The sequence below is a fragment of the Cryptomeria japonica genome, chromosome 10 (genome assembly GCF_030272615.1).
Source record: "Cryptomeria japonica chromosome 10, Sugi_1.0, whole genome shotgun sequence".
In the NCBI taxonomy this organism is placed as follows: Eukaryota; Viridiplantae; Streptophyta; class Pinopsida; order Cupressales; family Cupressaceae; genus Cryptomeria; species Cryptomeria japonica.
In genome coordinates, this window is record NC_081414.1 from 460,812,345 (window position 1) to 460,835,022 (window position 22,678).

At 35.2% G+C, this 22,678-nt stretch overlaps 1 protein-coding gene across 2 annotated transcripts in view; it reads right to left on the reverse strand.

Annotated features, from left to right (window-relative positions):
• LOC131067516 (uncharacterized) overlaps positions 1-22,678 on the reverse strand; it is a 195,141-nt gene that overhangs the window by 101,451 nt on the left and 71,012 nt on the right. Inside the window, exons 7-9 of one of the 2 annotated variants that reach the window (XM_058002548.2) lie at positions 7,751-7,873; positions 6,995-7,618; positions 6,194-6,811 (exon numbers count right to left, since the gene is read on the reverse strand). In XM_058002548.2, coding sequence (XP_057858531.2) covers positions 6,194-6,811; positions 6,995-7,618; positions 7,751-7,873 — 1,365 coding nt within the window. Of the gene's footprint in view, positions 1-6,193; positions 6,812-6,994; positions 7,625-7,750; positions 7,874-22,678 lie in introns of both variants that reach the window. The other variant, XM_058002547.2, reaches the window with a different exon arrangement.

The window sequence follows — 22,678 nt, forward strand, 5'->3', positions numbered from 1 at the left end:
CTTATCTCACATATAAACTAGAACCTAGAATCACGCATAACTCTCTACAATTTACTTGCAAATGCAAGCCCACAAAGAATATGGCAAAGGCATGTAGCACTAAGTTTATGCAGACTGTTAACACATAAGTTATGAATAATTTATTAAGGCAAGGAATATAGATGATTTATCATTTAAAAGCTTTGTCATATGGCTAAGAATAGGACCAATGCCTTGATCAATAAGAAAAAGTTGATCACTAAGATAATTTGAAAACATGTATGCAAATCTAAATCAAAGAACCAAAAAGTATATAGGATGATGCCAAACTTGGAGTTTAAACCAACCACAAATGAAAGACTCAAGAACTTCACATGGCCAAATTTTCTTCTCAATATAAAAATGAAAAAATAACCCCATACAATATTATTGTAAGGCTTTTATGACTGCTAGTTGACATTAGACTAAAGAAAGATATCACAATGCTAGCAAAAGTAGCCCCAGAGATTTGTTGAATCCACTGAAATTACCAGGCATCTTTGGAGACATTCATATATGAAGAGGACTCTGCCTGCAAGCACCTTCTCCAAATTTACAAAACAATGAAAAATACATTATAAAAAGACTCATACTAAGAAATTATTAACCTGGATCACACTGAAACAAAGGACAATATACAAATTTGTCCAAGAAAATTGTGTTTGGCATAGAGACCCAAAGGCCAACCCTTTTGTCGGTAGAGAAACATTCACCTGTGGCTAAAACATATAACCAGATTGCACACATTGCTGACAAATGTTTCATCCCACTTCCCAGCTCTACAAAAAGGATAAGAATAAAATCTTCTAGTTCTCTTTTCTACTTCCTTTCTGCTCATCATTGCACAATAAAACACTGATTATGTTTCAACAATACCTCTAATTCTACCCTAACAAAAAAATGGCATAAAATATCTCTTTTTCTCAATACATATTACTGTGCCAATAATTTTCTACAATTTTGTTGTTCCTACACTCAGGTTTCATTTACCAACACAAAATACTAAAATAATTACCCATCAACTATCCACTCCCAATTTATTTTTTTCTTCACATTTTATGGCTTCCACAAGCATACATATCCCGCACAAAACATAAAAAATTAATACCCAAAACATAGCTCAACAAAAAAAACAAAGCTTTTCCCAATTTCCACGGGGTTGAACCGGCAGTGAACCTAGGGCCGGACCCGGCTCCACACCCTGCCCTACAGCCACGAATCTCGTATCTTAGCTTGTGAGCCAAAACCAGTGGTGAGTTACAAAAAACGTCACTGCCAAATTTTTGTAAACACTTGCAGCGCTTTTAATTAAAACTCACCAATAAATCACCAAAACCTTGCCATTTCTCTTTAAAAACTCACCCAAATGAGTACAAATTTTGTTTTGAACCTAATGACGGAATCTTTATATGATCTTCACATTTCAATGAATGAACAGATGGCATGCAATGATTTAGGGCATGGGATTGGTGACACAAAATACTTCTTTGAAATCCTTCTAGTTTTGGCCTTTCCATGTAAATCAATTGAGGAAGCATCTCTGCAGGTTAATAAGACAAGCAACCTGCAGACTCTTCCTCAAATATTTACAAGGAATGACAAAAACTAGAAGGATGTAAAAACATATTACACCTATTTTAATTTGAAATAAATAAGAAACGAAAGAAAAAAAATTCAAAGAAAACCTGTGTATTTTGTTATAAATGACTTGCAGGATCGAGCATAATTATTAATTAACAACCTGCAGAGACTCTCCCTCAATTGATTTAAATCAACATGAAATGGAAAAAACTAGAAGGATGTTAAAACATACTATGCTTGTTTTTAAATCCGAAATTAATTACAAATGAAAGAAACAAAAATTCAAAAAAACCCATGATGTTATAAATGACTTTGCAGGCTTGAATTTTCACTGTTTATTACAATATAATATAATAAATATAAATGACCTGCGGGTTCAAATTTTCACAGTTTATTAAAATATAATAAACTGTGAAAATTCAAGGCCACAAGTCATTTATGTTTAAAATTGTATTCAATATAAATATAAATGACCAGCAGGCTTATATTTTCACAGTTTATTATATTTTGGTACATCCTTTCTATGAAATGTTGGATGTGGTGATCAATAGAATGTTGGATGTGGAAATCATATGGATTTTTTTTTATATTCGTTTCATATTGCATTTATGTGATAAATTTAATTAACTGTGAAAATTCAAGCCTGCATATATGTATGTATGTATGTAAAAAATTATCTATTTTCAAATGTTTGGTAAACTTTCCAAATTATTGCTTTGTTTTTCTCCAAATTTTAACTAAGTACATGTGTATTCCACATTTTCTCAATTATGATTAAAAATACCCATTCGGAGAAAATAAAATGTTCAAAAGATTCATCCTTAACCAAATAATAAAACTCGCAGGCACTCACTATTCATTCAAGACCTTAGAGTTTAAGAATTCATTCCTAGCAAACCAAGATATAATTTCCCAAGCACCACAAAAGCATAATGACACATAACACCCCCAAAAAAAAAATTATGTCATACAAAGCAAAAAAAATTAATACCCACAGCCCCACTACAAGATAAAGCCACACTTCATTTTAAACAAATCAATGGTGAGAACACCATTAACGAAGCATGTTATATCACTGGCTGAAAATAAGTATGGGCCAAGCGAATTGGGAGCACATTTTATATGCCCCCAGGTAAAAATGCACCATGTGGCTTCAAAGAAAGTGGGTCAAAACAACCTGCTTCCCAAACCTTCTTGACCTTAGAAGCCGCCTAGGACAGGTAAAATGCCATAGCATGCATTTATCACTCTTAAAGACAAACTAACAACTTCAATGTCTTGACAGTGAAGACTGAAAACAGAAGTTCCAACAATTTGTGTCAAATGCATCTAACGATAATTTTGCCACCTTCCCTAGACATACATCCAACATATTGACCAGGAGAGCAAAATAATGATCACAAAGTTCAAGATATTTAAAAAGGGTCAAACAACGAATAGGGATGATAATGTATAAACCCAAGTAGACTGTTTGAGCTACATCCAGAGTCCTTGCATCCCTTTGACAATTGAAAGAAAAATCCACCAAATCCTCAGAGCAAAGAAAACTAAGTCATTGACACAATGTGCCTCTATTTCACTTACCAAGTTTCTTGATACATTCAGCAAAACCTTTCCAATGTCATGAATAGAGTAAATCTAAAGTGGCTGTAAACAAAAGTTGAATAGAACCATGGTGTCCTTTGCTTCCAGGAATGCAATTTGAGCATCAACCCAATCCACCACAAGTTTTAAGAAAAATGTTATTTACCATAGACTGGTTTTTATACACTTCAAGAAAATTCAATAAGGAATTCATAACCAAAACACCCATCTCAAAACTTGCTCTTTGATGTTGAGGTTCAATAGCTATTGTTATTCCTCTTAGACATTCCAACGACCAGATAATCAAAAAGAAGACACTTGGCTTTCCAACAAAGATGTGAAAGTCATTCTTTGTTGACCTATCAATTTTGATAATTCTCCACCATTTAAATTTCTCTTTTCAATTAGTGGATTCTTTCAGCATTACCCATGGAAATCAACTGAATGCAAAATTTACATTTTGCAGACAAAAACCACAATCATCGTCCAAAAATAAGAGCCAAATGCAGAACGAGCGCCAACAGTACAAATAGCAGATTCAATAAAATTTCAAGTTGCAAGTTGTAGATTCCATGAAGCAAGCAAAGCACAAGAGGAAGCATGCAAATTGCAAGTAGAAAATTCGACAGCATGCATAGCACAAGCAGAAGAATTCAGGTGAGAAGTAGAATCCACAACATGCAAGTAAAAGATTCCTCATTTGAGGGTAAAGAAAAAAATATCTCTACACAAATTTGGTGCATAAAATAAACCATATGTTGGCTACTTATGGAATACCTAATCCAATATTATCATCAAATAAAATGGAACAACGAATCATTTTCTCATGCCACTAAAACTAAGCATAAGACATAAACAAGTACAGATGGAGGAGTCACTAACCATTCAAGTTGCAAGTTGTAGATTCCACAGAGCATGCAAAGCACAAGTGGAAGCAAGACAGTTACAAGTAGAAAATTCCACAAAGTATGCAAATGAAAGCGGAAGATTCCTCATATGAGGACAATGAGAAAAAAAAAATACAAGAATTAGATATATATATAATGAAACATAGCTTAAATACTCAATAATGAGTGATCAATCACCAAGTACTCATGATTTTTGTTATGCTAAGTAATTTTGAGGTTTATTCAGCAACTCTAAAAAATGTGCTTTTGGCTACTTTTGATGTTTGACTACACAAGTGCTCGGTGATTTCAAGGGCAATAAATGTATCGTGCCAAATTTGGAAACCAGATGCAAAAATTATGTGTATTCGAAACTCAAAATACACAATTTTTTGCCCTAATAAACCATGCATGCCAAAGGAGAAAAACCACACCACCATTTGAGCATTCTTGAATGAAATGGAGTGGATTTCTAGCAGATTCAAAGAACAAATTCTAGGAACCTTGTAGCACTTATGATCATGAGTGCAACTTAAATTTGTTTGATGCCATTCACTCAAATAAGGGCAATAAGTTGACTCAACAATGCCTCAATGACCTAGCCTTTGTTAATTGCAACTTTCGACTTCATAAAAGAAAGCTGAGGGACAAATCACAAGAGCTTACTGATATTGGATGAGATTGATCCCTAAAGTGGGTGGACTATGCAATAGGCAGGGCCTTCTTTGTTTATAGAGGACAAGGTCAATTTCAAGGAGCAAGCTACAGAGAGTGTAGACACAACAGAAACAAGATAGATTGGATTCGATGACATCAATATAGATGATCTCAAACATGAGGCAGAGGAGTCACTATATCTAGTAGTAGGGCAGGGCAACAAGCATAGCCTTCTCGACTGAGCAAGGCTCAGCCAAGTGCAAGGATTAGACTCTCTCCCCATTTTTTCACTGGTACAAGGAATAAGAAATTGTTAAATCTTGTAAATTATAAGTTGCTTGGATATGCGATTTATGACAATGACTTTCAAACGCAACCATCATAAAATTCATGGTAGTATCAGTCATCAGCCAGCTGTTGTATTCAAATGAAGATGCACTATTGTAATTTATTTATATTCAAATCAAATACATTTGACACATTTTGTAAAGGTATTTTAGATCAAATATGTGTTTTTTAAGAAAATGAAATTATTTTTAAAGTTAGTGAGTTTTGCCAAGTTGGAAATTTTTGGTTTGCTGAATTCAAGTATGGAATCTATGTAATAAAACCTTATGTTGGCTACTCATACAATACCTAGGTAAATATTATCACCAAATAAAATGGAAGAGAAAATCATTTTAAAATACTACAACAGCTAAACTTCCTTATCATTATCTCAAGGTTAGTATTATTTTTTCTGACAGATAAAATCAGCAATCTTCATTGAACATGGTTTAAAAAACGATAAATTATAATCAAAGATGAAGAAAACCTAGTCCCATGACAAAGAAAATAAAACTTACCCTGGTCATAATGATGGCAAGATGGTCACATTATCCTAAAACTGATTAGAGTCCAAAATGCCACGAGAAATTTTTCTTCCAACTGTCAACCTTCGGCAGAGATCTATATACTTAACCGAAATATAAAAGTAAATTATGTTCTATATGATTTTTTCTTAATAAAGTGTAAAAGGAAAATTATTGACAGGACATACTTCAAGCTAAATAAACATTTAGCTAGATAGTTTTGAGGAAATGGAAAAACATCAAGCTGAAAATGGAAAATAAAATCTCAGAAACACAGTAAATTTAGCATGTCCCACATTTATTTTGAGAGCTGTACAACAGTATTTCTTGGAAATACGAGAATTAGAAAAGCAAATCAAATCATCTAAACAAATTTATTATACTGAACCACCATATATAGTGAATTGTTTATCTATGAAAAGTTGCATGCATTTGTGAGGTTTTTGGAGACATATTAGCTATAAAATATGTAATTCGAATAAACTGTAGCTTCTACTCTGAAAACATCTAAACTAAAACCCAACCTAGATTAGAATGGTGTGCCTGTTTCATAAAGACTAATCAAAGCCAGATGATTTCATTTAACCTAAACAAGCAACAATAATCCATCTCTACCTGATCTACTAGTCTTGTAAGCAACGCAACTCGCAATTCACAGCCTCCAGCTGAAGAAACTTGTCTGTATGCCTCTATAATGCGAACAAATGCCATTCTGCTTAATGAAGTTTGTTGCTCTTCACTCAAATTTATAATTGGTGGTGTCACTGCAAGTGCAGTATATGTACCTCCAGACATGGCTGTAATTGGCGCTGAAGATCTTATGGGCTCTGAAATAAAAGTTCCAGGTATGGCAGACCCAGATTTATTAATTCCTGACTGCCCCGGCAGAGAAGTTTCTTGCATTTCTTTGTTATTAGAGCCAGTCAAAACAACGTTTTGTGTTGATGTCATGGGTACTGATGATAAAATGCTACTTCTATCTGCAGTCTCCATCTTTATGTCTATTGAAATAGGACCATGTAGGCCTGGAATGATATTCTGCAGTGCTTCATTTTGGTCTTTCCTTTGTGTAGCAATCAATTTTTCACTGTCAATCATGGGCACTTGAACCTCTGAGAAGTTTACCTCCATTCCTGAAACAAATGGGAAGGCACTTGTATCCCCCATGCTGGCAGATGCTATAGATACAGGAACTGGAAAAGACATATGCTGCGTCTCTATCGACCCAGAACCCTTAAACAATTCCAAATTAATCAACCTGTTAGCTACAATCAGTAGAAAGAGAATAGGCACAAAATATAATAGAATACCTAAATAAAAGTTATATAAAATTAAAATTCAAACTATTAGCATCACAACTTGTTTAAATATGCCAGATTATAATAAAAATGGTATTTACTCAATACAAAAGAATACCCTTTGAGAAGTAGAACCAGTGTCAGAGACAAGTTGCTGAGAAACAGCCATTTCTACTTCAGATGGTGCTGTGCTCTTTGGTAGTTGTGATGTCATCATCACTGGCATTGATGTTTGAGAAACGGAAGTTGAAAGCGCCATTACTTGTGATAAAATATTATATGATGGCACAACCTGAGAGGCATTCCCTGTAAGAGTTGACTGGGAACCTCCTGGCAGCTCATGATCATCACTGTCCTCAGTTGGAGGAGTTGACGGTAAATTGTGCATGTTAGCTATGACTACCTCAGCTAACAAATCTGTTGGAATTCTCGCAATCAAAATTTCTAGAGATTCAACAGCCCTGTCTCCTTGTGCAACAATTGCACCAAACATTGCAACCAATTGTTGAACTGGGGTCATTTCAGGCCCATTCATCAAGCTCCCAGGACCATTCCCATTGGAAGTGGCACTTTCATTGATTACATCACAGCCAGATTGGAGATGTTGTAGAACTGGAGAATTATGTCGAACTCGCTTTCCTGGCTTGTCATCTACAGTTGCCTTATTGCCAGTTTCTTGCACCAAAGTCCTCTTCCTACCTGTTTCCATTGATATAAGATTATAAGCTTGACTTGGCGGCTCCTGTTCCTGTAGGAAAAGAAAAGCTCAAAATTTTGGAAAATTTCTTTAAAGACTAGAGAGTGCAATATCACCAAAAAATAAAATCTTACAAACTGACAAACTCAAAAAAAAACCAAGAGTTTAAATCATTACAGATGATGCTTCGTATTTGGAGTTCTCCAAATTCCTAGTCATTTTCTCAACCTGGCGGAGAGCTTGTTCAGCTAAATCCCCAGAATTCATCGCTCTCAGGGCACTTACCAAGCGGTCACGCCACTGTATATCACAATGACATAAAAAGGAAAGGAACCATCACCCAGATTAGAAAAATCTTGAATCCACGCATGAATATGAACAGAAGATATTAGTTGTGTTTAAGTGTGTATGTTCGTGTAAGTGCACGTGCACGAGTGCATGTATATATATATTCTATAGTATACTAGCAGCACAAGCCACTTCAGACATAAGTTTTGTCAAGATGCATATCCCATAAACCATATTATTCTTTTGATTTGATCAATGTTTATTGTCCCTTGGCCCTAGACTAAGAAGTTCTTCACTAGTATCCATGATAAAGAAGTATAAACACTAAAGCCCAAGGCCTAATAAGTTTGGACTCGAATATAGCCATCTAGACCCTAGATTTTTGTTTCCAATATATCTAAAATTTATTTCACTCAGTCCAAATCAAACATAAATGTATTACAAGGTAGGAAAACATTTATGTTCTAGCGTTATCTGAATCACTGCCTGTGAGATATTAAAAGTATTTGACTTAAGTTTTCATGCCTTCTAAAAATTAAGCAATGTTTAAATTAAATTGAGTATTTTATATTTCATAAATTTCCATATACTAACAGTACTTCTGATTGTACGATGTTTAAAAACTGTTAGCAAAAAATTTGCTAAAATGTTTTTCAACTTTCAAGCCTCTTTGATAGTCTACATTTGGACTTCGCATGTTCTTTAGTGGAATAAAATAATAAACTATCAGCAGTAAATAGCAATCAAATGTTGAATTTTCATTACCAAAGGAACATACAATAAATATGAAACTAAGGTTATAATTAACGGTGCAACAATTGATGATACATTTTCAAACTGATAACAAATACTAATCCACTCAAATGTCTGTGGAACCTCAACCAAAACAGGGTGACTCAGCATCAACAATGCTAAATCCAAGAATACTTTTAAGCTTCCTGCACCCTTGTACTATATCCTTTCATTCGATTTTAGGAAATAATACCAATAAATGTTGGAGAAGCAATACTAACAGAATCTTAAATGCAATAGAAAAGAAATAAAGGCGGACTCACAATAACAAGAGAATTTATTCTGGGAAACCCTTTAAAAAATTACAGCAAAAATAGCATTCACTTACCATATTAACTCACTTGTTCACTATACAATAAGATATTTCACACTTCTGCTTAATCCTAATGCACGGGGAAGTGTTAATAGGCATGTTACTATATTAAACTCAGAGTATTACAATACATTGGGAATAAAACAATAGGCTAAAAAATCATCTATAAGGGCCTAAAAAATTCTCAGGGGCTCCCATCCCCAAACCCCAACATGGGGAGCTGCAAGCCCCACATATGCCCTAGCTGAAGCAATGCTTCAAATGCGCCAGTTGTCATTAGATGAACACCCTAAGACATATAAAACATGCAAAGTACACCACACATCTAACAAGATTCCCACGCAAAATACAACCACATTTTCCAAGTTAGTGTTGGCCACACATATATTCCATACCTTATACAAAAAGAGTTTATAAGACTGCCAAAGCCACAAAGGCTCAAGAGGATTCCAAAGAGACCTGTCGTCAAACATTTGAAAGCTGTGGCTTGTAAAAACAAAAGATAAGGTTTTGAAATTAGTATTTAATATTTCAAGTTTGTGCCTAAAGGTTGGAAGCCGTATTAATTAAAAATTGAGAAAAAGAAATCAAATTTCTGATATTTGATGCAATCAAATATTTAAAAAATGCAATAATATAGTTAAAAACAAAACCTATGTTAATTTATTTTCTTGCACTAAGGAAATTGTCTTATTTCTTTCATATCATTTTTTTTTTTTTTAATTAAGAAAACAATATAAGATATTTTTTGGTTACAATTTGTACCAAACCAAGTAGCATTCAGTACAAGTGATACTTTTGACTCGCATTTATGGGTAAAGCCACTTAGTAACTAATGATGCCTTTGATTCGCATTTATGAGTAAAGCCAGTGTCCCAAATTACAACATCTAACACCTAATAAAGCTGTAATGATGGCATTTGTAGCATTGCACCTACAAATCATTGATGAAAAATAAAGAACCCATGTATTCAGTAGTTGTGACTTCAACTGATCCCCAAATCATGCTTTCAGGCTATTAGTTGTTGAGATAATAACTATCCTGCTTAGAAAGAAAAGGTCCAAACTCAATTAGAGTTGAAGACATATGTGATATTGTAAACAGCACTATCACAAGGTCTACAGTACATTCAAATGAGCAAAAAACAATTTGACAAGGCCAAACAGAAAGCTAAGTTGACAATCATGTTTAGAATCATCAATGAGGCTCAAGCTCATATCAAAATAACCAAAAGAGCAAAAGACACATGGCATAGAGTAAAAGATATCTATGAAGTAAAGAATCAAAATTGCCTTGTTTGAAAATTCAACGTGGTAAATAATTGGAGGTTCTTGCTCAAAGTAGTAGAATTGAGGGCACCATTCTCAATCATTGGGGAAGATAATCTTAGATGACTCACTTGTAGCAACCATCTTAAGAAAACTCTTTCTTCCTTTCAAGTGTTTTTCACTCATCTGCATATGGCTATCAAAAAAGCCCACAATCGAAGGTTTGGTACATTTGTTTCAAAAAAAAGCAATTCAAGTTCAAGCCACAAACTCCATAGGCAATCAAGCTCTCACATCACAACAAGTGCAAAGAAACCTAAACATTAAAGTGGTCCATCCAAATTGAAACAAAACAAACAGTCCACATAATAGAAGAAATGCTTATTTTTAGCAAGAAAGAGCATACTAACCAAGAGAGTTGGTATAACTCCTTTGCAAACAGAGAATCATGCTAGTGAAAGCCATACAAATGATCGAGCGGACAAACAAAATTGTCATTGATGGCTCAAAAGAAACAAGTATATGTTGCTTCCAAAGAAGATTTTGATGAAGAGGAACTTATATGTTAATTTTCACGCTTCTAAAGCATATGACAAGAGAAAAAGAGCAATTTCTCAACCCAATCACATCTACTTCATATAAGTTTCACTTGCAACAATACAACCTATGAAATGCAAGGCATTGATGACATTTTCTTGCCACACAAAATAAACACATTTTGACTTTTGAAGATTCTTTATATTTACAAAGGTCACTAGAACCATATTGTAAGTCAATTATTAGAATGCAACTTCCATATTGAATGGGCAGATATGATGGTGAGAAACTGACTTGTTCAAGAAAAGTCTCACAATAATGAATTTGTAACATGTGCCTCCAAAGTTGGTAAGAAATTTAAATTAGTTGGTGTTTCACATGATGAGAAAGCCATAATAGTGAAGGCGTATTCATCCACCACATTTTAGCATAGACAATTTAATTATCTCACTTTTTGCCATCTTCTTGCCTTGAGTAATCAAGACAATGCGAGAACAACCCCCATAAAGAAAACAAAAGATCTTTCCTCCCGCTATCTATTGTAAAACAAAAGCGGTCTCCCTTTACCTATAACAAAAGAACAAGCACTTTGTACTCTAGATATGATACTAACCTGTGTGAACCCATGACACCAAATCAAAATCATGCCCAGTATTTTTAAGTCTTTATGGATGATCACACCTAGAAGATGTGGGTATATGCAAAGCGCAAGCATTTAAGAAGTTCAAGAGTTTTGAGCCCTTGCTAAATGCTTATCCAGTAATCCTTTTAAGGCAATCCACATAGATTGAGGGGGAGAACTCACCAATAATGAGTTGTCCATGTATCTAAAATAACATGTAATCAAACAATAGTTGATCACTACAAAGAGGTTCAGTCATGCCACCATGGAAATGGTGGAAAATATACTTAAGGATGTGAATCAAGTTCTTGCATTTTGTGGAGAAGTGGTTGATACAAAACTATTTTTGTTGAACAAAATACCCACAAAGGTGTTCGATGCCATTGCTTATAAATGAGCATGGACCAAGAAAAAGCCCTCTAATCCAAATCCGTCTAAGACTTCAAAGGACAATACCCAATGAGGGACTTGTGGCATTATAAATTATGGAACAAACAATGTGAATTATGAATCAGCTTTTATTTAGAATAGAGAGTTCGTACAAGTTGGCAAAACTCAATAGAATGGATGAATACCAAGAACTGTCTCATTAATTCAAAAACCACCAATATATACATTTTGCAACTAAATAAATAATAACTTGGTAAAACTTCTAAACTATGGTTTACCTTGGAATATCTTTTGCCCAAAAAAGCTTCGAACACCTCCAACAATGTAATTTACAATGATGTAAAAACTATTGAAAAATAAGATTTTTGACATTTTCTATATTCGACCATGCAAATGCCACCCAAACACTATGGGATTTGTGTAGGATCATTAGTCCCCTCTTGAGAGCCAATGGTCCCCATTGCACCAAGGTTTTGTAGCAAATGAGGAAACCTTATCTCCAACCTAAAATTAATGAGATGTGTGATATTGATCATGCCTTTCCTTGTACTTCTAGTTGTTGTGTTGTAGTATCTCATGAACCTATTGTTGGGTATAATGGATCTTCTTAACAAACATGCGTGCTTTATTGACCTTCTCAACATATGATGATGCCTCATTGAACATCATAGGTAGGGCTACATCAATGGGAGCCAATGGTTGATATGCAAGAAAAACTTCAAATCGACTATGCCCTATAGAGTTATGCAATGCACGAATGTACATATATTGTACCTAGGCCAAACTCTCTTCCCTTGTGAGAGGATGCTTTGAATGATACATCCGTAAAATTTCAATGATCATGCAATTCACCACTTCAATTTGTTAATCCATTTGTACTTGAAATGTAATACTTTTTTTATCACCTATGAGTTGTTGAGGAACCTATTCTCCAAGTTGGAGATGATAATCTATAGCAAACCAAAATGGACCCAAACATTCTCAAAAAAGCTTGGTATTTTATTCCACAAAGACCCATTTCTTTCAAGATACCATGACAAGTATTTTTTAGAATCTATCTACCACCACATATAGACAGTAATAAAAGTTTCTAGTAGTAGGAAATCTTGACATGAATTTCATGGAAATAGAGTGCAAGGGTTTATCAAGAATAGGAAAATTTGTGTATAATCCTTGCTTTTGATTTGCACACTTTGCCATGGCACAAGTTGTACAATATCGATTGTATAAGATGACATCAGGACACATTTGTGGCCAACAGAAATACCTCTAGAGCATAGCAATGGTCTTCTCCACTCCAAATTATCTTACAAAATGATTGTAATGTGCTACCTATATAATCTTTCGTTGTTCGGAATAGGAACACATACATGTCCAATGTGACAAAATATTCCATCTTGCAAGTAGAAATCAAGGACTTGTTTATCTTCTACAAGTTGTGGTATATGTCAACAAAATCAAGATCAACGCTATTTAAAATGAAGCAAATCTGTTCTTCGGTGTCAACAAGAGTCTAACACTGCTATTAGCATTGTGATCAAAGATTGACTCAAACAATTTGCAACTTTGTTATTACTTCCCTTCTTGTGACAAATCTTTAGGTGAAATCACTAGAGCTAGGTGGCCCCCTTTAATACCTATATAATTGGAGATGTTTGTGGTCAGTGTGATGACAATCTCCTTCGCCAAAATATAATGTTTCCACTATCTGTAAGCATGAACAGACAAATACAACTCATTACCCTAAGTTGGATCTTCCATACTCTATCTACACACTATGGTAGGCAACTAGATGCTCCAAGTGCATATTCAGAGGCATTTGTCTCAATTTAAAAAGACATACAAAACTAGAAGAGACAATACTAGTGTTGAACACAACCTACTTGTCAATCCTATGAATAACCATTGTTGTGCCTCTATCCATATGAATTTATCATTTGATCCTACCCTAAGTGCTCAATTCAACGACATGCTAAGTGTGAAAATCCAAGAAAAAACCTCCAATAAAAATTAGCCAATCCTAAAAAACTATCAAGATTTTGAAGGTTTCTAGAAGATTGCCAATCTTTGATAACTTGTACCTTTTTAGGGTCAACACATATACCCTTGTTGTCCACAATATATTCCAATGTATTGTAAATGATCCTCCCATATTTTGTTGAAGATGAGTATGTCATCCAAATAGACAACAAAGGAATCAATAAATGAATTGAGTAAATCATTCATTACTCCTATGAAGGTGGCAGGTTGATTACTCGAACCAAAAGGAATGACTAGCCACTTAGAAAAACCCTCTTGTATTTGATAGTAGTCTTCCACACATCTCATGACTCAATAGGAACTTGGTGGAATTTGGACTTCAAGTCGATTTTGGTGAAAAGCTTTAGCCCATATGAGTGAAAAATTGATTGCTCGAAATAATCGGATTACTTTATTCAATTGTAGAGCCGTTTAAATAGGCGATTACAAACGGTAATGTTTCTAAAAAAGAAACAACCGCTTCTAAAAATAAAAGCCAAAAATAGAAAACTAAATAAAGCAAAATATTACTCTAATGACCATTAAAATACTAATTAAATAATAATTAAATATTCTAATATCCTCCCTTAATGGTCATTCTATCTACTAACTACCCTACAAAAGACATTGCATGCCATTTGATCACAAACGCAAAGAACACTTTGTTGCGGCGGAGACCCTTCCTAGATCTGCAAAGTGTTAATGACCAAGAATACCATAATCCATCCAACCCTGAAACCATGATTTCGAGGAAAAATCGGCAAACCCTCCAAAACTGAAGATACAAATCATCATTTTTTGTGAAAAAAAAAATTTTAAAAACCCTGAAACGTTGTGCGGTAAAACCCCAAACATCACGCGGTAAAACACCAGTCATCACGTGGCAAGACACCAAACATCAAATGGCATAACATCAAACATCACATGGCAAAACAGCAGACATCGTGTGGTAAAACAGCAAACCTCACGTGCCAAAACAGCAGACATCACGTGGTAAAACAACACTCCCTGATTATTGAGAAAACATCAAGCAAAAACCCTCCCATGATTTTTTGTGGAGAAAAATCAGAAAACCCATCCATGACTTGTTGTGGAGAAAAATCAGAAAACCAACAAACAATTTTTCAGGAAAAAATCGTGAAAACCCTGGGACCTGTAGGATGAGAGGCCTTGCCCAGAAAAAAAATATATTTTTTGTGGAAAAAATTAATAAAACCCAAAATAATTATTTTTTAGGGAAAAAATATTAAAAACCTAGAAATAAACATCTTCATTTCTGAAAAGGAGATCCAAACTGCAAACCTTGAAACACAGTAAAAATCGCACACCAAATAAATCACAGGCGCACACAATCCTCGCAACTATCACGAAATTCCTAGTTGGGCAGAACACAAAAAAACAAATGCAGCCCCGTGGGAAAAAAACGCAAAAAAACTGTGGGCTCGGAATCAAAACACAGCTCACAATATAAATCACGCCAAACCCGCGATACATGAAACACAAACTGAAACGCAGGTTTCAGAAAAAATGCTAGCAAAAGCAATCGCGCCGCCACATCACTAAAAACCCACGAAATAAAAAATCACACCAAAAATATCTGCCGCCACGAAACATTTCGCGCCTGGAAACAAAGCAAAAAGGGGCCAAATAGTCCAAACGCGGGTCGGGCTTAAAACACAGGCAGAAAAAATTAGAAAATCCTCGGTGAAAAACGTGGGAGCTCAGAAAAATTCGCGAAAATCGTAAATTTACAACCCTACAAAAAACACGACCTTCAATCCATTCCTGCAAAACGAAAGCCTTCAAAAATAAACTTGCGGACAGAAAACCCTTCCATAGAAAAGTTCGCAATTTTTGGTCAAGAACAGACCCACAAACCCTACAAAATCCGAAAAGAAAATCGCTCTACAAAACCCTCGAACAAATCCACCTTCAAAAAAGCCCAAGATTTTTCCAAAAAAAATTGATTTAAAAAAATCAAGTTTTTATAATTTTTTCAAAAAAATTATTAATTTCTGGGCAAGGCCTCTCATCCTACAAGTCCCAAGGTTTTCACAATTTTTTCCTGAAAAATTGTTTGTTGGTTTTCTGATTTTTCTCCACAAAAAATCATGGATGGGTTTTCTGAGGGATGGTTTTTGCTTAATTTTTTCTCAAAAATCATAGAGTGTTGTTTTACCACATGATGTTGTCTGTTGTTTTACCACGTGATGTCTGCTATTTTGTCACGTGATGTCTATTGTTTTACCACGTGATGTCTGATGTTTTACCACGTGATGTCTAGTGTTTTACCATGTGATGTTTTACCACGTGATGTCTAGTGTTCTCTCTGGATTCCACCCGGGTCTTGCCCACGTAGATGGGTTCTCTGTGGGTCCTGCCAGAGAGAACCCACAGAGAACCCATCCACCTGGGCAGGACCCGGGTGGAACCCAGGGAGAACCCAGGCAGACGAAGGAGAACCCACACCCATGGGTTCCCAAAAATGAGGCTCACAAGTCATAAAAACACAAAAACCAATTAAAAAATACTTTTTAAATATTTTTTTAACATGTAAACCCATGTCTTTCTGATCTTTTCCAACACCGCTCTGCTCTAAATTTTGTTCTTATCCTCTACATAAGGCTGCTCATATATTCTCTTGTTCTATCACACCAAGTTGTTCTAGACTACTGTAGATCTGCTTTTATTTATGTCCTTATTCAGTCCTAATGCTATTCTTATTCATCTCTGTCGTGCTCTAACTTAGGATCCTTTTTAAGTGGTTGAATGATGTTGTATTATATTATTCTCTGTAATATCTGATATGTTTATAACTGCTGTAATATATCATTGCAGCAGTCCAATTGTATATTTCATTTTTGTATGGATTGTATCATTGTAATAATCAATAATGGTAGTGATAGTTTATAAATTATATAATTATATTTTATAATTTTGATGTTTGAACATATATATATATATAAAATTAAAATACGTACGTACCTGTACCTGTACCTGTACCCAAGAATTTTTTGTTTATACCGAATCCGTACCCCGAATTCGAACCTGAACCGGTAACTTAGCTTTTTAGCTAAGCCAAAATCAGTTATGTTTAATAGTTTCGTGTTTCTCTTTGTGACACGTGTTTAACTGAGTTTTTTCTTTTTTTTAAATGACTATTGTGTGTTCTTTGTTTAATTAAAAAACGGTGAATATGATATAATTTTTTGGTGTAGAATGGGCACGAACTGAAGGTTCTTTATTTTGCTCTGGACCGGTTTTGTTGTGCGTTGGTAGTATCATGCAACATCTTTTTGGGTTAATGGCGGCTTCTTAAAATAAACGTGTTAAGGCAAAAATTTAGATTTGGTGGTCGATAGCTCTTGTTTCTTGACTACTTCAATTTATCGGGTGGTTTGGTAATGATTCTGAGATAGTTTTTATAGTTTACTGAAAAATGTCATTTGAGATTCCTTCAGGTTGTCAAATAAATTGCTGACATCTGTCGACTTTGGCTATAGATTAAAAACGACTCATAGTTGTTGTCACATATGGGTGTAAGTGAAAAAATTTCGGGGAGTATATGGCTATGTGGTGAAAAGAATGATGTGCAAGTAATTTTTTTTTTTTTAATTTCACACGCAGTCCACCTGGACATAGCATATAAAAAAATTTGAGTTGTTTTTTATTGAGAAGATAGCCTTTTGTGTCTAGTGAATGTGTGGATGTTTTGAGCACAAAGTGATTTGGGGGACGTGTTGACTTGGTGGTCAGCACCTCCTTCAGGGTTCGCGACATGTCTTAACCGCCTCCCGTGGATCTGGGTAAGTCTGGTGTTTGTGACGGTCGTTGATAGCTTGAGCTTTTGGCACAACGACAAACATACCAACAATTGGTATCAGAGCCTTGAGTCACGGGTTCAAATCCCAGGAGGTCTCCTTCATTCCATCAGTGCAGAACCCTCTGTCGGTGCTGAGGGGGAGATTGTTGACTTAGTGGTCAGCACCTCCTTCGAGGTTCGCGACATGGCTTAACCGCCTCCCGTGGATCTGGGTAAGTTTGGTGTTTGTGACGTTTGTTGATAGCTCGAGCTTTTGGCGCAATGACAAACATACCAACGGGATGTACGTATAGTGAAAAGAAATTGCTGAGTGTATCATTTTAAAAGATGAATTGAAGTGAAGTCATGATTTTTTTTATACTGATGGTGTGGAGATTGAATTAGACAGTCTTCTGCTATGAACACTTTGTTTTGGCTTTGCTACAGAATTGCAGTATGATCTGGATAATGTATGTTTGACATTCTTTCTGAACAAAGGTGTTGAAGACTTTGATTGTTGGCACATGAGTATAGTTAAAAAAAGGTCTCTTTTTTACCAGAGGAGGTGGATTCATTGTTGTAGTTCTTCTTTAGAGCTTGCAGACAAAGTATATAGAGAATATTTTTTCTATCATAATGAATTGAAAGATTAATTTGTTAGTGGATTGAGTCTTATGTGTTTTACTTACTTCAAAGTAAAACAAAAGCCTGCACAGTCTCTTTTGTAAGTCTTGTTCTTGGTTGTCTGAGTCGAAGCTCATTAAGATTGGTGCCTTATATTGTATTTGTGTTATTTTGTGAGTTGGTGCTCACGTCTATAAAAGGGTTGGAGCCCATCTATTTATGAAAGATTCTTTTGAGCCGTGGTTTTTTACCTTGTTGGGTTTTCCACGTGATAAAAATCTGTGTATGTCTCTCTTGTTACATGCACTTTATTTTTGGTTTCAAGTTGTTAATTGTGCTAAAACACTAATTCACCCCCCTCTCAGTGTTTTCTATTTGTTTTTCAGCACCTATGTGAGAAGAAAAATTGCCCGATCCATTCCACAATGGGTCTATGTTCATTTGTGATGGCTCGACGGTTCACAGTCCTGCATGCGAGGGTCTGATTTCGCTTTTACACGATTGAAAAATCATGGGCTCTTTGTGTTTCTTGCAATAGGTCTAAAAATATCGTGATGGGTCTGAGAAAAACCATTCCTAGTTTCAAACAGATTTCTTTTTGGTGCTTTCTTCAACTGCGACCTAGTATTATTATTTTGTGACCTAAGCTAATGTTTGCAAATTGAAGATTTTTCAAGTTTACGATGACCCTGAAGTCTCTTTCTTCGTGCAATGGCTCAGAGTTTTTTTCTCGTGAGATGATTGTTTTGGACGATTTTCTAAAAAGTGTGGGTCTACTGAAGTCTGTCATTATGCCGCGCGAAGCCTATATTTTATTTTTCACGTGAAATCTTTTGTTCTACCACACAGTCTCTGGTGTTATTGAAAAATAAATTGAATAAATGATTCAATAATCAGATGATTACATTGAATGATATACACACGTATATATAGAGGTTACAAGACGATGTTCTAAAATTAGAACATAACGTTAAAGTAAAAGATTAAAGAGCTAAAAGCTAATTAACTAAAAAGAAAAAGCTAAATGCTAAATAAAGCTTAAAAGCTAATTAGCTAAAAAGTTAAATGACCATTAAACAAGGAACTAAATATAGGTGACTAAAATATAATTAAATATTCTAATACCCTCCCTTAATGGTCATGCTATCTATCACACCAAGCTGCCCTCTAAATTTGAGAAACTTTGTCGGGCTCAAGGACTTGGTGAGGATATCTGCAGTTTGATCTTCTATAGGAATGTACTACAGTATCACTGATCCATCTTCAACATGTTGGCGGATGAAATGACAATGAAGCTCCACATGCTTTGTCCGCTCATGGAAGACTGGATTTTTGGCTAATATTAGAACCCCTTGATCATCACAAAACAAGGGAGTAGGTCCTGGTTGAGACTTCTTCCTGCAAATCACCATTGAGTAAGGCACTCTTGACGTCCATTTGATGGACTTTCCATCCAAATTGAGCTGAGAGAGCAAGGATAAGCCTAATGGTACTCATCTTGGCTGTGGGAGCAAATGTCTCTTCATAGTCGATGCCCTCCTTTTGTGAAAACCCTTTTGCCACCAATCGAGCCTTGTACTTATCAAGACTTCCATCAGCTTTATACTTGACTTTAAACACCCATTTGCAGCCAATGGGCTTCTTTCCTAGAGGAAGATCAGACAATACCATAATGAATGGTTTAGGCAAACAACTAAAAGAAATAAAGAACTTAAAAAACTTGGGTTCTGGAACGATCTTCTAGACCCGCTCTGATACCATGTTAAAACTTGAACAAGAATATAGAAAATCTGAGAACAGAAAATAAAGAATGGAACACAAATACACATGCCCTTATCCTGGGAAAACCCTCGACATGAGGGTGAAAAACCCAACCCACTCAAAATGAACTTTATTATATCTAAGAAAAGAATACAATTGATGATAGTCTCAAATTACTATCAATCACAATAATATGAGTTTGACTCTACGAATCAATCATAAAAATGAACTCAGCTGATACATCTTGAATACAATCCAAAACTTTCAAATATCTGAAACTCTGTATGCAGAAGGAATACACAATATCTTTGATCTGACAGACACAATCACAAGGAAGAAGAAGCCGATATTGAAAACTGTCGAAGAAGAAGAAGCAGCCAACACAAAGAAGAATAATGAATATAACATGTCGGAATTTCCAGTGAAGAGTCGCACGAAGGGAGAGGGAAAGACACAGATAGTTACTTCTGCACGGACAGCCTCATCACCTTCACGGATAGCCTCCTCACCTCCACCGACAGCCACATCACCTTCACCGACAGTCGTTGCAACACGAAGAGCCACCGACAATAAGCAAGGCAAGGAAGGAACGGAAGCTAAGGAGTCGATACTAGACGAGATAAATAAGGAGCCAATAATCTCTATTGTAGCTATATCTTCAACAAATGACACTCCCAACCAACTAACAATATAGAGTAGCATTCATCTAAGGTGATGGATCATGTCACGAAAGTTGCAATACGTCTCCCTGGGTGTAAATATGGGATTGCAATATTCCATCCTAAATTTCTTGAGCAACGTCTAAAGAATATTTTGTTTGAGATACATAGAAAAATCTGACTTTTCTTCTACCGCATATCAAGTTCAAACAATAATGCAAGAGCCTAACATTTTTCATGCCAAATTATAATGACTAGATCATCAACATATACAATTAAAGTTACAATCTGTCCCTTGCTCTTTGAATTAAATATTGGGGTCTAAGTCACAAGGTTTGAATTCGAATTCGACGGCCATGAAATTCGGATAAAATTTGACAAGAGAAAAATTCGAAAAAAAAAATCGGATAAAATTTGCCTTATATAATTTTATCACCCCATTTTGTTGTGGGTTATAAGGTACAGTTAAACTCCCTCTTAATCCCAGCATTTATACAATAATCTTTAAACATATCAGAAGTGTATTCCCCCCATTGTCTGTTCTTAAGGTTATGATTTTCTTACTTGTCATATTTTCTGCAAGAGCTTTGAATTCCGAAAATCTTAAAAAAAACCCCTAAACGCTTTTCAAATACCTAGAAAAACTCTTTTTAAATTTTAACTCTAATTTTAAAAAATGACGTCATGGCCGTACGAATTTATGGCCGAATTTGAACGGATTTTTTATAGAAGTTTGGAATTCAATAAAAATCGAGCTTCGTTCTTGAAAATCGCCGATTTCTGTGACTTAGATTGGGGTTATACAAATTTCTAGTGAATCCATGTTGGAGGAGATGCTCATCAATCTTGCTATACCAAGATTGGGGAGTCTGCTTTAGATTGTAGAGAGATTTCACATGTCTATACACTTTTAGTTGCCACCTAGGTGCAATATACCCCTCAAATTAAGTCGTATAGACTTCTTATTTGAGATATCCTTAAAGGCATTCTCAACATCTATTTGATTAACTTGCCAACCAAAGAACACTACCATTGCCAAAATCATTAAGATAGTCTTGATCTTTGTAGTCGGGAAATAAGTTTCTTCAAAGTTAATGCATTATTTTTGTGTACTTATCAATGCTACCATTTCTCGTGTATTTGATCTTGAAGACCCAATTGCATCCAATAGCTTTCTTCCCAACTTGCCAACTAAATTGGGGTAGCATTGCAAAATCATTTGGATAGTCTTGATCTTAGCAACAGGATTGGGTTTCTTCATAGTCAATGCCTTCTTTCTATCCATAGACCTTAGGCACAAGTTGGGCTTTGTACTTGGCAATGCTACAATGTCGTTCTATTTGATTTTAAGGACCCATTTGCATCAAATAGATTTCTTCCTCGGTGGAAGAATAACAAATTCATGAGTGTCATTTCTGGTCAATATTTTGTATCCATGGCATGTTTCGAATTCTAATTACTGAGGCACATTAGAGTCAAATTTGCTTCCTCATGCAGCTTGTTATAAGTCTTTGGCCCATAGTCAAACTTATCTCCAATCGCATCTAGCTTTTGTTCCTTCAATATCGTATAATACCACTTGGGTACTTTTTGTGCATAGGAGATGAGGACTAAGTTGGAGAAGAGGTAGAAATTGGTCCATTGGAAACAAAGCCCCTTCTCAATATTTTTTGCTTGATTCTACTCCACGATGAGGGTCATCAAGTTCCTCCTCTTCAAGATCAATAATTCTAAGTGTTTGGTGACTGACAAGAAATGATGAGGAAGAGGTGTTGCATCCTTTTTCCTCATGAAAAACATATACTCAAGAAAAATACTTTCATCTTTGTCCTTTGTACCTTCAAGATGTGCATGAAGTTCTACAACCAAACACTCTCTAATATGAAATTGAAGGCTTCTTCTATGCATCTTTAAGAGTGATGCTTTCAAACACTTTGGTCGGTGCCTAATTCAAAAAGTGCACAATTGTATGAACAACTCAAAGCTAGAATGCAAGAACCAAATCTGCATCTTTTAACATGTATCAAAC